This window comes from Amblyomma americanum, chromosome 10 (assembly GCF_052857255.1).
Source record: "Amblyomma americanum isolate KBUSLIRL-KWMA chromosome 10, ASM5285725v1, whole genome shotgun sequence".
NCBI lineage: Eukaryota > Metazoa > Arthropoda > Arachnida > Ixodida > Ixodidae > Amblyomma > Amblyomma americanum.
In genome coordinates, this window is record NC_135506.1 from 67,990,495 (window position 1) to 68,005,048 (window position 14,554).

The 14,554-nt window shown below is 45.8% G+C and overlaps 1 protein-coding gene across 1 annotated transcript; it reads left to right on the forward strand.

The window, feature by feature from the left end:
• The first annotated feature begins 1,003 nt into the window (after positions 1-1,003).
• Positions 1,004-8,389, forward strand: LOC144108379 (uncharacterized). The gene is made up of 3 exons (XM_077641628.1): positions 1,004-1,100; positions 3,137-4,995; positions 8,086-8,389. The coding sequence occupies exons 2-3, from the start codon at positions 3,143-3,145 to the stop codon at positions 8,387-8,389; spliced, it is 2,157 nt and encodes a 718-aa protein (XP_077497754.1). The 5' UTR covers positions 1,004-1,100; positions 3,137-3,142.
• The last annotated feature ends 6,165 nt before the right edge of the window (positions 8,390-14,554 follow it).

Here is a 14,554-nt window from a genome sequence, read left to right on the forward strand (position 1 = left end):
CGGTGGTTGCGATTTTTTTGTGTACAGAGGCGTGACTGGTCGAAGTGGGGAAACAGTCTAACATACAGTATTGTGCGTTTTTATCGTGAAGACTTTCAAAAGTTTCCCCGCCTCAACCGCTCGCTCATTTGCGATGAAACAGCACACAGAGCTTGCGTATTATGGTAACTTTTGTATCGTAGCAAGTTCGACAACGGTACTTAATTAGATGAGCCGTGCATGATGCGAAAAAGTAATCATCTACGTAGAGATCGGCGAACCAAAACCCGCAGACGACGTTTTTTCGCTGAAGGGAGGTAGTGGCGTCATCTGTTTTTGGTAGTGGAAAGCGTTACGACAATGCCACCGAGATGGGCGTTGCAAGAAGCGCGGACCATTTGAATATGCCGTTCCGGCCGTTTCGTCTGCTTCAACTGAAGCGCTTACAACACTTTTGGCTAACTGAGCGTGAAAAAATATCAGAACAGCTTATTTGACGAGGCTTTACTTTTTAAAGAATATTGTTTGCAACGCTCGTCTCGGCGGCCTTGTCGTAACGCTTTCCACTGCCGAAAAGAGATAGCGCCAGAGCCGCCCTTCAGTGAAAAAAAACGTCGTCTGCGGGCTTTGGTTCGCCGATCTCTACGCAGACGATTAGGTTTTCGCATCGTGCACGGCTCAACTCGGTAAGTACCGTTGTCAAACTTGCTACGATACAAAATTTACCATAATACGCAAGCTCTGTGTGCAGTTTCACCGCAAATGAGCCAGCGGTTGAGGCTGGGAAATTTTTGAAAGTATTCACGATAAAAACGCACAATACTGTATTTGGTGAGGCACCGTATGTTTATCTCGAAAACAGGTACTGCAGCGTAAGAAACCGTCCGCACGCAGTTCTGTGAATTCGCTTGATCTTTCCATTTTTGCGCAGGGGTGTAAATACATGCACATGAACGATTGGGCAATTAAGTTGTGTATATTAGCATCGACAGCAGCTGTGGTGATTCTCGCTCGGCAGATGACTCTCATATTCATTTAAGGACATATAACATCAACCACTGTGAGCTTGCGGCCCTTCGGGAAGTGGTTCGGCACATCTGGGGAACCAATTCAAGAACCTGGTATAACTTGGAGGCTATTTTTCTTCTAATGCGACAAGCATTGTATGGCTATGTAGACGGCTTCGGCGTGGACTAGATAATCTCGGTTTTATAACAGAGGAACTACAGTATTTCTCGCTCAATTTAATCCAAACGCCAGAATATTTAATCTGAGTGCCACTCAATTTAATCCAGGTGCCAAAGAAATTAATCCAAGCGCCAATGCATTTAATCCAAACGCCAGCGAATTTAATCCTCATGCATTCTCACACTGGACCGCTTAAACTTAAAACGCGGTCTACAAATCCCAGAGGCGTTATCGATGAGTTGTTGCTGAAGAAGCATTAGACACCCAATGAGCAAGTTATCATAACAACTTTTTTTTAATCATAACAAATAAGGACCGGGTATTTATGCCAACCACCACATCAAATAAAGTACAGGGTGAGCGCGAAGCGTATTGCAGATATGCATCGGCGGTGTCCTGCAACTCGCAACGATCATCATGTCACACCTTTATTATCCTGATAAGATGAGCGACTCACTCTAAGGTTATGACTAAGATAAACTCCCTGTGATCAGCCGATAGTCCACTCACATGACTTCGCATCACTTGCAACCCACTGCAGGGTTGCCATAACGTCCCGTCATGATGAAAGTAGGCTCCTTGTGACGTCACAGCTTGTAATGGCGCAGCGAAAGCGTTTAGAGTTAGCGATAGCGATAACATTGCAATAGCAACTTGATGTGATGCATGATACTGCAAGTCGCGTGAGACCGGAGAGTGGACTCAACGAAATAGCCGTATTGTCCAGGGAAATCCGATACCAATGTTGTTGGGTCGTGAAAGTGCCTCCCCCTTGCTGAAAGTCACGTGACTTTATAAGGCGGGAAGAATTGCACATCTTTGTCCAGTTTATTAGTGTCATGTAGGAACACAGTGAATGGGCTAGCTAAGGGTGTGTCGAAGTGATAGCGTCATTACATTCGACATAACGTTTCGTTCCATACCCCCCATGACTTTGGTTGAGAATGTGGGACGTCAGGTTGCAAGTGATGCGAAGTCATGTGAGTGGACTATCGGCTGATCACAAGAGGTTATCTTAGTCATAACCTTAGAGTGAGTCGCTCATCTTATCAGGATAATGAAGGTGTGACATGATGATCGTTGCGAGTTGCAGGACACCGCCGATGCATATTTGCAATACGCTTCGCGTTCACCCTGTACTTTATTTGATGTGGTGGTTGGCATAAATACCCGGCCCTTATTTGTTATGATTAAAAAAAGTTGTTATGGTTACATGCTCATTCGGTGTCTAATGCTTCGTCAGTAACAACTCATCGATAACGCGTCTGGGATTTGTAGACCGCGTTTTAAGTTTAAGCGGTCCAGTGTGAGAATGCATGAGGATTGAATTCGCTGGCGTTTGGATTAAATGCTTTGGCGCTTGGATTAATTTCTTTGGCACCTGGATTAAATTGAATGGCACTCGGATTAAATATTCTGGCGTTTGGATTAAATTGAGCGGGAAATACTGTAGTCGGTATATCGGAAAAAGAATGGTATTGTCGGATACAGCATCATACGAGGATGTGCAAGTGACAAAATGGTTAAGGTGGGTAAATCAGGTAATTATATAGAACCGAAAATGTCCAAAAAGTGTGCGGGGCCGGAGTAAAAGGGGCGTCAAATTTTAAAACACTGGATGTGGGCAGAGCTAGAGCGTGGCGCCAAATTTGAAAAACCGAAAGTGTGGACGGAGCGAAGCATGGCGCCAAATTTGAAAACGAAGCGTGGCGCCAAGTTTGAAAACTCAGAAGGGGCAATGATGGAACTTGATTACTTTAGGCAAAGAGTGGCGAGGAGGCGGCACTGCTTACGCATTCCTCTAATGCGGGTGCCGCAGTGATCTCATAATTTTTTGATTCCTTCATAATTTGGTAGTTCATAGTTAATTAATGTGTTTGGGCGGGCTCGCGTAAGCTCCAGTGTTCAGTTGAAATAAAAAACTTTCGATGTACTTAACGTTTCAACGTATCTTAAAATTTCCACGCAGAACGCGATGGAGAACGCCGGGACACCGGGAAGAGGCAGAAGGATGTCTGTCATCACGAGGGTAACCAGGGCTACCTCCAGGCTGTTGGAGGAAATGGAGAGCCTCAAAGGCTGCTTCACGGGGGCCACCGTCGACTTCCGCACACCCTGCACGGCATCGGAGGATCGGATGTGCCACGTAGTCCCCAAGCTGTCCGCGTGGAACGAGTTGCTGTTCGCGGCAAGGTTTGAGCTTCGAGAGCTGCCCGGAACTTTCGGCAAGCTCTCCCTGGAGAAGCTTTACGAGCCGAGTTACGAGGTTTTCCCGCACTTTGACGATTACGAGTTTGTTCAGGGCGGGCTGGTGATTAACTGGCTGATTGCGAGGCACCCCTGTGTGATATCGTTCCAAGCTGCGAAATCGTTTTTCGACTACCGAGAAGTGGGCCTGTGTAGCGCGCTCCGCAAGAACTCGTGGCTCAAGTTCCTGAAGCTGGAGTGGTCAGATCGCATGACGAGTGAAGTCTGCTCTGTGGTAGAGAGACTGACGAGCCTGGAAGAGTTCGAATGCTCGGGGAGCACCTGCTTTCCCGAGGCGCTGGCCGACGCATTGCAAACACTTATTCGCAGTTCGTCGTGTTTGGTTGCTCTTAGGCTTTACTGTCTCGCTATCTTTGAGAATAAGAGCAAGACTATACTGGAAGCCGTAGTAAGAAGCCATACCTTGAAAGAGTTCGTTCTCAGTGGCTTCCTCGTCCGCGGGCCTTACCATGTGTGCCCCCCGAGGTATCAGACGATTGGTTCCGCGTTGACGACTCTGCAGATGCCTATAGGGAGCAAACGCATGCAAACGTTTCTTCTTGAAGACATCGCAGAAAATCGAACAGTGAGGAAACTGACTCTCACTTCGTTCATCACGGACGAAGAAAGTGTTATTCTCGTCGCAAAAATCTTCAGAAAGAATAACGTGTTGCTGCGCCTCAACCTCATCTCACCGCTGTCCTACCTCGGGCCTGAGCATCAAGCCGTCTTTGATAGTTGGCTCGAGGCGCTTGGGGAAAACTGCACGCTGGAAGAGCTGACCCTGCCGCTTGTGATGTGGAGCTTGCCAAGGTGGGCGACGCTCTTCCAGGCGCTGTCTTCAAGGCTAAGCCTAAAGAAGCTGCACATTGAAAGGAGCCTCTCACCCGCTGACATCTTACCTTCCCTATGCTCGGTGCTGACCGCCACTGGTGCGGAGGAGAAGGTTTCCCTGGGACATTTCGACGTGATGGAGAGAACCGGCTTGATCAAGTGCAAGTCGGTTAAGCAAGTATATTTGCACTTGCAAGGCTGCGAGGTTTTCAGAAACGATGTCCTGCGTCAGCTGCCCGAGTGTAGTCACTTGACCCGAGTGGCCATCAGGCTCTCGGGTGAAGACCCTGCCCTCTCTTCAGCCATGGCAAATTACCTGAGAGTGACGTCACAGCTGGAAGAACTTGATCTGCACGTCGTATGCCCACACGAATCCGTGGAGCCAAGCACAAGGTGGACTGTGATATTCGACGCCCTGTCTCAGAATATGGGCGTAAGAAAGCTGGGGGTTTTCCTGGACAGCCCGAACAGGGAGGACTACGAGGAGTTGGCGGACGCAGTGACGCGAAGCCGGAGCTTCAGGATATTCGGGTTCGAGGGCCGATCACACGCTTACGCCGGGGTCTTTCTTAGACGCCTGTCAATGTCCATCGCCGACAACTACACCCTACTGCGCGTGGGCATTCGCTGGCCTGAGTGGGATGCGGATTTCAATGGGTATCGGTTTGCCATCTCGGACACTACACGGAGAAACTTCTGTCTGTCTGCCCGTGCCGCGCGATTCGTCAAGGCTGGAGTATTCGACAGGTGAGCTACGTTTTAAGCAAAGCCGATTCGACTGAAAATGAGGCAGGTCGAGCTCATAACCGACGCCTTAGGTGCTTTATAGCAGTAACCACTGCCTGTATAATATTTATGACTGGCCCTGCTATCGTCCATCTATAGCGAGAATTCTCGAAGCGCAATCTTTGCATGCAGTACCAAGAATTAGAATAATTTTACAGAATAGAACATGTTTGGGGGCTAGTCGGTACATATAAACAGAAAAAACTGGCGCCAAATCGAACAACACACAGCAAGAAAGGCTTGTCTTTCTTGCTGTGTGTTGTCCGATTTTGCGCCAGTTTTTTTTTTTAATGCTATAGAATTGCTGTGTAAGTTTCACGAACATTACGGTGTGCATTGGAACGTTAGGCTAGTGTTAAAACTAAGGAATAACGTTATACAGGTATGTTGCACGGTAAACATTAGTTTATCATTAATACTAATCATTACGGTACTGCTGTGTTCGATTAGTTAATTTTTCTCCCTTTATTTGTTTCTTAGAACAAGTGTTAAAAACGAAACCATAAAACGACGTTCCAAATTGTAATAATATTAGAGTGTTTAAATCATAACAATGTAGAAAGCATTTCCAGTATTTTCATCCATTGTTTCTAAAACTTTTCTCACCGTTTGTTAACTAACGATATTTTTCAACTAGCAGAACTTTGCAGTTAAACATCTGAGATGATGAGTGCCATAGATTGCATGCACAGCTCAAAAATTCAATTAGATAGCTTTGCATATTACCCATTGACAACTATCACATCGACATCATCCTTCACGGTTGGCTATATGATCACAGCGCACGTTAAATAACCCCAGGAGCCCTTCACTACGGAGTCTCTCATAGTCCATTACCACTTCGGGACGTTAAACCCGACAATAAATAATTATTATATAAGCTTGAATACGTGCTATCTGTTAGAATGCCAGTGTGAGTTGCTTGTAGTTGTGGTGTATTGTGGCGCGTGTCGTTGTCGTTGTTCCTACCAAAGTGGCGATTGAACTTGTGGCAGGTCGCAAAAGACCGGTCTGGTCATGCCGCGGTGGCTCAGTGGTGAGGGCGCTCGGCTACTGATCCGGAGTTCCCGGGTTCGAACCCGACCGCGGCGGCTGCGTTTTTATGGAGGAAAAACGCCAAGGCGCCCGTGTGCTGTGCGATGTCAGTGCACGTTAAAGATCCCCAGGTGGTCGAAATTATTCCGGAGCCCTCCACTACGGCACCTCTTCTTCCTTTCTTCTTTCACTCCCTCCTTTATCCCTTCCATTACGGTGCGGTTCAGGTGTCCAACGATATATGAGACAGATACTGCGCCCTTTCCTTTCCCAAAAAACCAATTATTATTATTATTATTATCATGCAGGGTTACCTTTAAAGTTAAGCGAAAGCTGCAGATATGTTCTTTAAATATTTAACTAAGGTTAGGAAAGGTCATTTGTAACGTCCCGCAAACGTCACAAGAAAAGGACATCAACAACCTTTTATTAACGTTGGAGAAAAAAGTGACGTTGTAACATTTGGGTGCTACCTGGGTTAATATTTGTATTCCCTTTGCTTGTGGTTTAGCGAAAGCGCTGATTCAGCTGCAAAAATACGATTTCTTTCTCCGTGAAAGCCGGCGAGAAATTTCAGGACGTGCTTTGTACCAAACATTCAGTCGTTTGATATTTTAATTAGTCCAAAACGTGCCATTCAAAGTAATTAAATAAGAGCACATTGAGGAGCCCAGCCTCTCATTTTCCCGTTAAATACAGCAACTTGCATGCCTAATGCTTAGATTTTTCAACTGCTGGCATGCTATTCGCGTGCTTTATTCAACATTGTGTACGGTATGTAATAATTGAATTGTAGCGCAGCTTTGCAGTCTATCACCTCTCATGTTAAAAAATTGGCGGTGGTTTAGCTCTGGTTAAACCTGGAGTGACGCGATAGCTACAGCTGGCCGCGCGGAACTCGCTCAGTCGAATTGCAAAGTCAGTCTTTCGCCGCTCCGTTTCGCTGGTCGTTCCTTCTTCATCTTCGTCCCTGGAGGTGATTCACTCTCCCTCAACCTCTCTCCCCCCCCCACTCGGTTTCGCGCCGCGCCGCCGGCAGCTGCTCCGCACCACGTTGAAGGCTCGAAATGCTAGCGTAATGTAGCTTTCGCTACAAAATAATATTCTGTTGAAACTTGCCTTATATTTAGGTCAGGAATCAAGGTGTGTAAAGTTATTGGGATTTTTTTGCTTCGCAAGAGAAGGTTGTTGCTACTTAAAAGCGACGTTTTTGCTGGAAGTGGTGTTAGTAGTCTTTTTACTCCGAAATACTGCTTAAATGTTCATACATATGATCAGGTTATTACTTAATCATACATATGATCAAGTAATAACCTGGTTCGGGCTAGTTCATTCATATAGTACAGGATAGCAAAGTTCAGCGATGAACAAGGACACCATTTCATGTTCTACAAGCCTATGCAAAACGCTTGTCTGTCTGCGTGTCTTTTTAACAATTTTAAAATCCCGCAAATTTTCTCGTTTTTCAGTGTGCTATGTTTCTCATGTTATGAGCGAATTTGAAGTAAAATGTTTTCTGACAGTCTATACAATCATCTAGCCTGCCCCAAGCTAACTCTTGCGTCAGGTTAATGATGTCTGCTCTTGAGGGCACACTGTTGTAATAATGACCGAACGAAACATGAAAATAAGTCTTGTCTGAGTGTGTATACTGGTCGTCTTCCATTTCACTACACTCATAACCATCCATTCTGGACAAAACCATTTTTAACTTTTTCATATCGTGTAAAACTTCACTCTAACAATCAATATATCTGCAGATCACCTGACAGCAGTCTTCATTTTTTTTTCGATTAACGTTTTTTTATCGTCAAAAGCGTTCCTCATTGCGTTTCTATGGGAGTCTTAACTGTTCACTGCGATCGATGGAAACACTGTAAAAGCAATATTTTACTACACATCGGAAGAATGGACGATAACCTTTAATATTTCCATGACACTATCCTACAATTATCCAATTTTCTAAATGCCTGCCTTTACTGGGTTTTAAAGAACGCCGTCATCTCCCACAAACAGGCATGTCGCAACGGCCCTGGAGCGTATTTACCGGTATCCCGCCCTGATGGAAGAACTCGCGACACTGTCCGAGGCCACCAAGACCGAAATCTTTGATTCCGTCCGGGACCGGCTTCGGAGCATCCGACGCATGGACGATTTCATGCGGTTCACTGGCGTGGTGAGGGACCGGGTCACCTGCCATCCACGTGATGACGGCCACACGCAACTAGACGACCTCAACGAGGACTGCTGGGCCCACGTGAGGCGGTACTTGAAGGCGGATGACGTCAACGAGAGTGCTACCTTGGTGCAGAAGACTTAAGGACTGGCGCTATTTTTGACAGCACTATCAACTGTATGAATTTTCTGTTTTGCATGTTGTTGTTACATGGAACTTGGGTTGAACCTATTTTCCCTCCTCTGTATTCAGTGGCGAAAATAAACATGACTATTATTATTGTTATTATTATTATTAACGTGACATTTGTGCACTTTGGAGCTTCAGTGACTGTTTAGAACCGAGGAAGTTTTTGCACCCACAAGTGTACTACAAACTACTTTTGGCCAGGTTTTTGGTTATTATATTTCGCGCGTCATTGTTAACCGGGTGTGTACCTGAGGACTGGAAGATAGCCCGAGTCGTACCTGTATTTAAAAAAGGCGACCGCCTTCAGGTGACCAATTATCGACCTATATCCTTAACGTCATCTTGCTGCAAATTAATGGAACATATTGTCGCAACTAGCATTAATGAATTCTTAGATCGCAACAACATTCTGACAGATTACCAGCATGGTTTTCGCAAAGGGTTTTCCACAGTAACTCAACTACTTTCAGTTATCCATTCATTTGCGGCATCACTTGACAATAACAGCCAGATTGACGCGATCTTTCTAGATTTCAGTAAAGCGTTTGACAAAGTTCCACACCACAGCCTTATTCTAAATCTAAAAACTATGGGACTTCCGCCTATATTTATTTCCTGGATAAATGATTATTTAACTAACCGGAGTCAACATGTTTCAATCGGTCGTCACCAGTCTGGCTGTCTCCCAGTCACATCAGGTGTGCCACAGGGAAGCGTACTGGGGCCACTACTCTTTCTAATATACATTAACGACATCATCGGTGAAGTTTGTACTGGCGTACATATTCGATTATATGCTGATGACTGTGTTTTATTTCGCGATGTTAGCAATGAAAACGATCAGAGTGACCTACAAAATACGCTTACTAATATTGTACAGTGGTGCAAGCGCTGGGACATGACACTGAACGCAGATAAAAGTGTTTCTCTTCGCATAACTAACAAGATAAACGCTCTACAATATGCATACAAATTAGAATCATCACCATTGCAACAAGTAGCGTCCGTAAAGTACTTGGGTGTAACACTTACTAATAACCTTTCCTGGAACTCTCACATAGATAACATCTGTTCACTCGCATTCCGTAAGCTTTGTTATATAAGGCATAAACTTCGAAACGCCCCCGCTAACGTTAAGCTCTTAGGTTACAATACTCTAATTAGACCCAAGCTTGAATATGCTTGCATAATTTGGGACCCGTATACTAAGTCTAACATAAGAAAGCTCGAGAACGTTCAAAGGAAAGCAATTAGATTCAAAATATCTACCCACTGACTCCCCCTCAGACTTGATGCATGCTAACGGTATTGAAGAACTACAGGTAAGAAGACGAAATTTTCGTTTAGATTTTCTTTCTTTACTTCTTAATAATAAACTCAGACTTGACCCTTCTGCTTATCTTTCCCCAATGCCAACACGGAATACACGACACTATCCCAAAGCTCTTTTAAAACAATATTTTGCCCGGACTAACTCGTTCAAGTTTTCCTTTTTCCCACGCACTATATCTGACTGGAACTCATTAACCGTACCAAATCAACCCTGAAAAACAGACGCGTTCCTCAGCCATCTTTGATATTGCGTATTATGTATTTTTTTTCTGCTTTGTCTTGCATTGCTGTATTGTTGTTTTACTACATTATCTTTGCTGTATTGTTGTATTTTTGTTGCTATACTTCTGCTTTTTGTGCACCTGCCCTTCCTGCTTGGACCTAACCATGGTCTGCAGTATGTACATAAATAAAAATAAAAATAAAACAAACATTGAACAGCTAAAATCTTAAACGCCTACATTCTCTTTTAAGGCCTACTTCGCTCTCGAGCAGTTGTCGAAGGCATCCGAGTTTATCATTTAGCAGCTTTCATCCCACTGCAGATGGGCACAAAGGTGCTGTAAAAACTGCGGCATGAAGCTGACGACACAAAGAGAATGGAGCTGTTGACGGAAGTGGCCAGATCATCGAGGAGGGCTCTGGTGGGAAAACAAGACCGCCACGTGCAACAGTTAACTCTCAGTGAAACTCTTCTGTGTCCACGGTACGCCTACGACTTCGCTCGTGTGTGAAAACAATACGGTGCCCGTGAGGTCGTGTTCAAAAAGAAAGATGGCGGCTAAGCTGCCGATTTCGTGGCTTCATTCAAGTCCGGAGCTTGCTGAAACTTATTTCTGAGCTTTTCATTTCCCTCATAGTTCTAGAGTTAATAACGTGTCGTTGTAAAAAAAAATGCTTCATTCCATACACTGTGGAATAATATGTACCAGGTAAAAGAACCAGGATTATCAGTAGGAGCACTAAATAAAGTCATGCAATTTTGGGACAACACAGGCTGTTCATTGGAAGATGACAGCTGCGACTACTTTTGTGATTATGAACTGAATGTGAGAGGAAATATGATAAAGGTTGCCAGCGCTATCTAAAGTGATGTGTCAGCGCTGTAAGAGGACTGGGAATTGCTGGAGACCGCGGCCACAGTTTTAAAGATAGTTTCACCGCTGCTCCTTATGGTGAGAAATAGTGGCGGCGCATAATGTGTTCAGATCTGGTATGTAAACATAAAAAAATAAAGGCGGGTCTTAATATGCCGATATTGGTAGAAAATTGCGCATATGGTGACGTCCAAATGTGGCCGTATGAGGTCGCAATGATGTCAAGATATGGCCCTGATCTGGATGTTTATGATAGCGATGACGCCAGATATGCCCCTAATCTGGCCACACAAGGTCGCGTTACCCGTCCATATCTTGCTGATATATGCGTTCTGATATAACGAGATCTGGGCCAAATAAGGGCCCATTATGGGCACATTACGGCACATATATGGACATATCTGATCTGATTTGGGCCCAGATCTATCCAGATATGGCTTTATTTGCTGCCTTATATAATTATACCTAGCAGCGTATAAAATAAAACGGGCGCAGATATGTCATTTCCGCAAGGGCGAGTTCACTTGAAGGTGTAGTAAAAACTCCAACGTTTTGCTTTAGTTTTCCAGCACGTGCCCCTTTCGCTTCTTGCTACGGTCAAAAGGTCACTTCTTGAGCAAAAAGTGTGACAGTAAACCTACACAGGTATAGAAGTGTCACATGTACAGGTAGCACCTGTCAAATAGCCGCTCATACATCGGCGCACGTTAACATTCCGCATAGATGGGCGTAGAGTAAACACGAATGCTTGGGTGCACGAAAGGTGCACGAAAGTGCCCCAGGTTTTAAAAATCTGCCATGAGCGCTTCATAACGAAACGTGTAAACTGCGATCACGCGGCTCTCGCGGTTTGCCTATAAAGGGGTATAAAAGTGCGGTGCTTCAAAATGCATGCTTACTAATTAGGAGGCCCAAGCACATTTCGCAATCGGACTGTGCAGGAACTGCTCAGGCTATAGAATCCTTTTTTATTTTTGCACTGAAAGTTAATGGTTAGATCCACAGGTACTCGAAGTAAATCAATCTGGTTTTTGGTTAGTAACACTCGCAGTCAGTAACTTTTTTAGATTCACTTCAACATTTCTGGGCGTCTTGTGACCAGTACTCGTTATTTTAGGGTTCGTGTACTCCGTTGATGTAGCGGAAGATATTTTATTCCGGGGAAACTTTATTTATACGGTCCGAGGACCAGCACTCAACTAAACACCTACCTGCAGCAGAGCACCACCGGTACGTCTTTCTAGACTCGATTCTTGACACTGGGGCATAGAGGCCCTGGGAACAAAAGGTCTCAAGCCCTCGCCCGTGACGCGTTTCGAAGAAATCTTTTCCCATGGCAGGAAGATTACAACCCCAAGGACGAGGAGGCCACTGAAAACCGCAGAAGATACGTTAAAGACTGTGTCACCCCTGCAGTCTCATTCCTCCTCCCTACTCCACACCTCATCCGCCGTGAACCGACTTGCGCAGACAAGCGCAACCTAATGCTCCGCCACTTGACTCCTGCAACCACCACATAATCGACTTGGCCAATCGCCGCTGTCAGGTATGTGACGCATGCCCTCACAGCACACAAGCGCCACCTAGTCACCGCATTGCCGTACTTCACTGCGTTACATTACCTCACCGTATCGCACCCCGCCCCCTGTTTTCCAGGGAGAGCGGGGCGGGTATTTCTGTTCAAGATAAGGCTTTACTGGCCGAGAACTTGCGATTTCGCCTTGGATGTGCTCCGAGGAGGCACTACTGCGCGTGCGCCACTAATAGTACCGAACCACATGCGTTCCGCCGCTGCGCAGCTCCGCGCCTTTCCTCAAAATCCAACTCTCAGTTTTAACGCGACAGCGCTAAGGGCCCCGTGTCGCAGAAAAGCCGGCGTCGTCGGCGGCGTTGGCCGTGAGCGAAAACCTCAGAAGCATAAATAAATAAATCCGAGTAGGAAATTGGTCGAGTAGCGGAATCTAACCAGGGCCTGCGGAGTGCAAGACGAGCACGCTAACCACTCCGCCACGCCAGCTCAATGGTTTGGAATTAGCTAAGGCGCGTCTACTGAATACGGTGTCGGCTATCCTTTATTTCGCCCCGCCGCGGTGGCTCAGTGGTTAGGGCGCTCGACTACTGATCCGGAGCTCCCGGGTTCGAACCCGACCGCGGCGGCTGCGTTTTTATGGAGGGAAAACGCTAAGGCGCCCGTGTGTTGTGCGATGTCAGTGCACGTTAAAGATCCCCAGGTGGTCGAAATTATTCCGGAGCCCTCCACTACGGCACCTTTCTTCTTTCACTCCCTCCCTTATCCCTTCCCTTACGGCGCTGTTCAGGTGTCCGACGATATATGAGACAGATACTGCGCCATTTCCTTTCCCCCAAAACCAATTATTATTATTATTATATCCTTTATTTCCGCTGCCCCAGCTCAGGTGCTTTAGTATCGATGGCAGATGCCGGGGTTAGCAAAAATCATTTCCTTCCTTTTTACTATTATTTTAATGAAACCACTTACTACTACTAAGAGAGGTGCTTTTCCTTGCCTTACGGCGCGGTTCAGGTGTCCGCCGAGATATGTTTCCTTTCCTTAAATTGTCCGGGCAAGGCATCGCGCAAACGAACGATGGCGTTCCTTGGATTCCTTGGAAAAGCTGCAACACGCAGTCGCGTCCTGCTCTTAAAGACGACTTAAAGAAGACTTTTTTTTTTGTTTTCCGCCCAGCACTACGGCTGCCCTTGGTAAATCAACAACCCGCATGGGCAACCATCCCTGACACCGCGTTTAACTGCAGCCTGAATGAAAACACTTGAATCAGAGACCCGGACCTGGGATGCATATTTTCTTTTTCCTTTAGCATAGTGTGATGGCGAAGCAGTGGCCTACCTTGGCCATGAAATAACGTTCGTGTGACCCAAGGCTCTTGATGCCGTGTAGCGGGTTTAGGACTGCGCTCGTATGATCGAGTATTTCATTGAGTACATTGGACAAGCTGTACGTTCGCACCTCTATTTATTTGTGTGTCTTCGCATGGTTTCCCAGCTACAAGAATTCCTTAATCGAAGCTTTAACGAAGCACCGCACCATATATTGCGAAGGGTCTGATTGGTGGCGCCACCTCGACGGGGAGCAGCCAGGAGAAAAGTGGATCGTGGAGATGAGGCCCGCTAGATGGCACGTCTCTCGCTTTCTCCCCCTTTTCTTCATGGCAAGGCTCTTGAACTACAGGCAAGAGACCTGGATTCAGAGGTAAACGAGATCATGAAGAAAGAGCGAATTACCTTCACAAAAAAGAAGAAGAAAAAGCCCGTAGTGGTGAGTTTAGCAACCACCTAGTTTTTTTTTTTTTAAGGCTACCATCAGTCCCGACTTCAATAGAGGTTTTGGCATATTGCTTGCGAAAACTTATTCTGCTGCCATCTGCATGGAAAAATGGTAAGATATTTGAGCATACTCTCCGCCTTGGTCATTTGAGCGACAACTGTACCCTACAGATAACCAAATAAACGAATTAACGCCAGCTGGCAAGTAAACAAATGAACAAACAATGAATCGCGAAGCACAACCCCGACAGACTATCGCCCTTTGCCCTTACGAAAGCCGCCGAGAAGAAATGGTGCGCGAACATTTGAGATGCAAAATACGAACCGAGTATTTCAGATATCAAGTTCAGAATTTTGATGTTCCATACCTTTGGATTGGGAACAG

Bases quoted from the DNA above. Each gene is read 5' to 3' on its own strand.
- LOC144108379 (XM_077641628.1), top strand. From the start codon at position 3,143: ATGGAGAACGCCGGGACACCGGGAAGAGGCAGAAGGATGTCTGTCATC. The intron at 4,996-8,085 runs GTGAGCTACGTT...TCCCACAAACAG, and splicing joins AAGGCTGGAGTATTCGACAG to GCATGTCGCAACGGCCCTGG.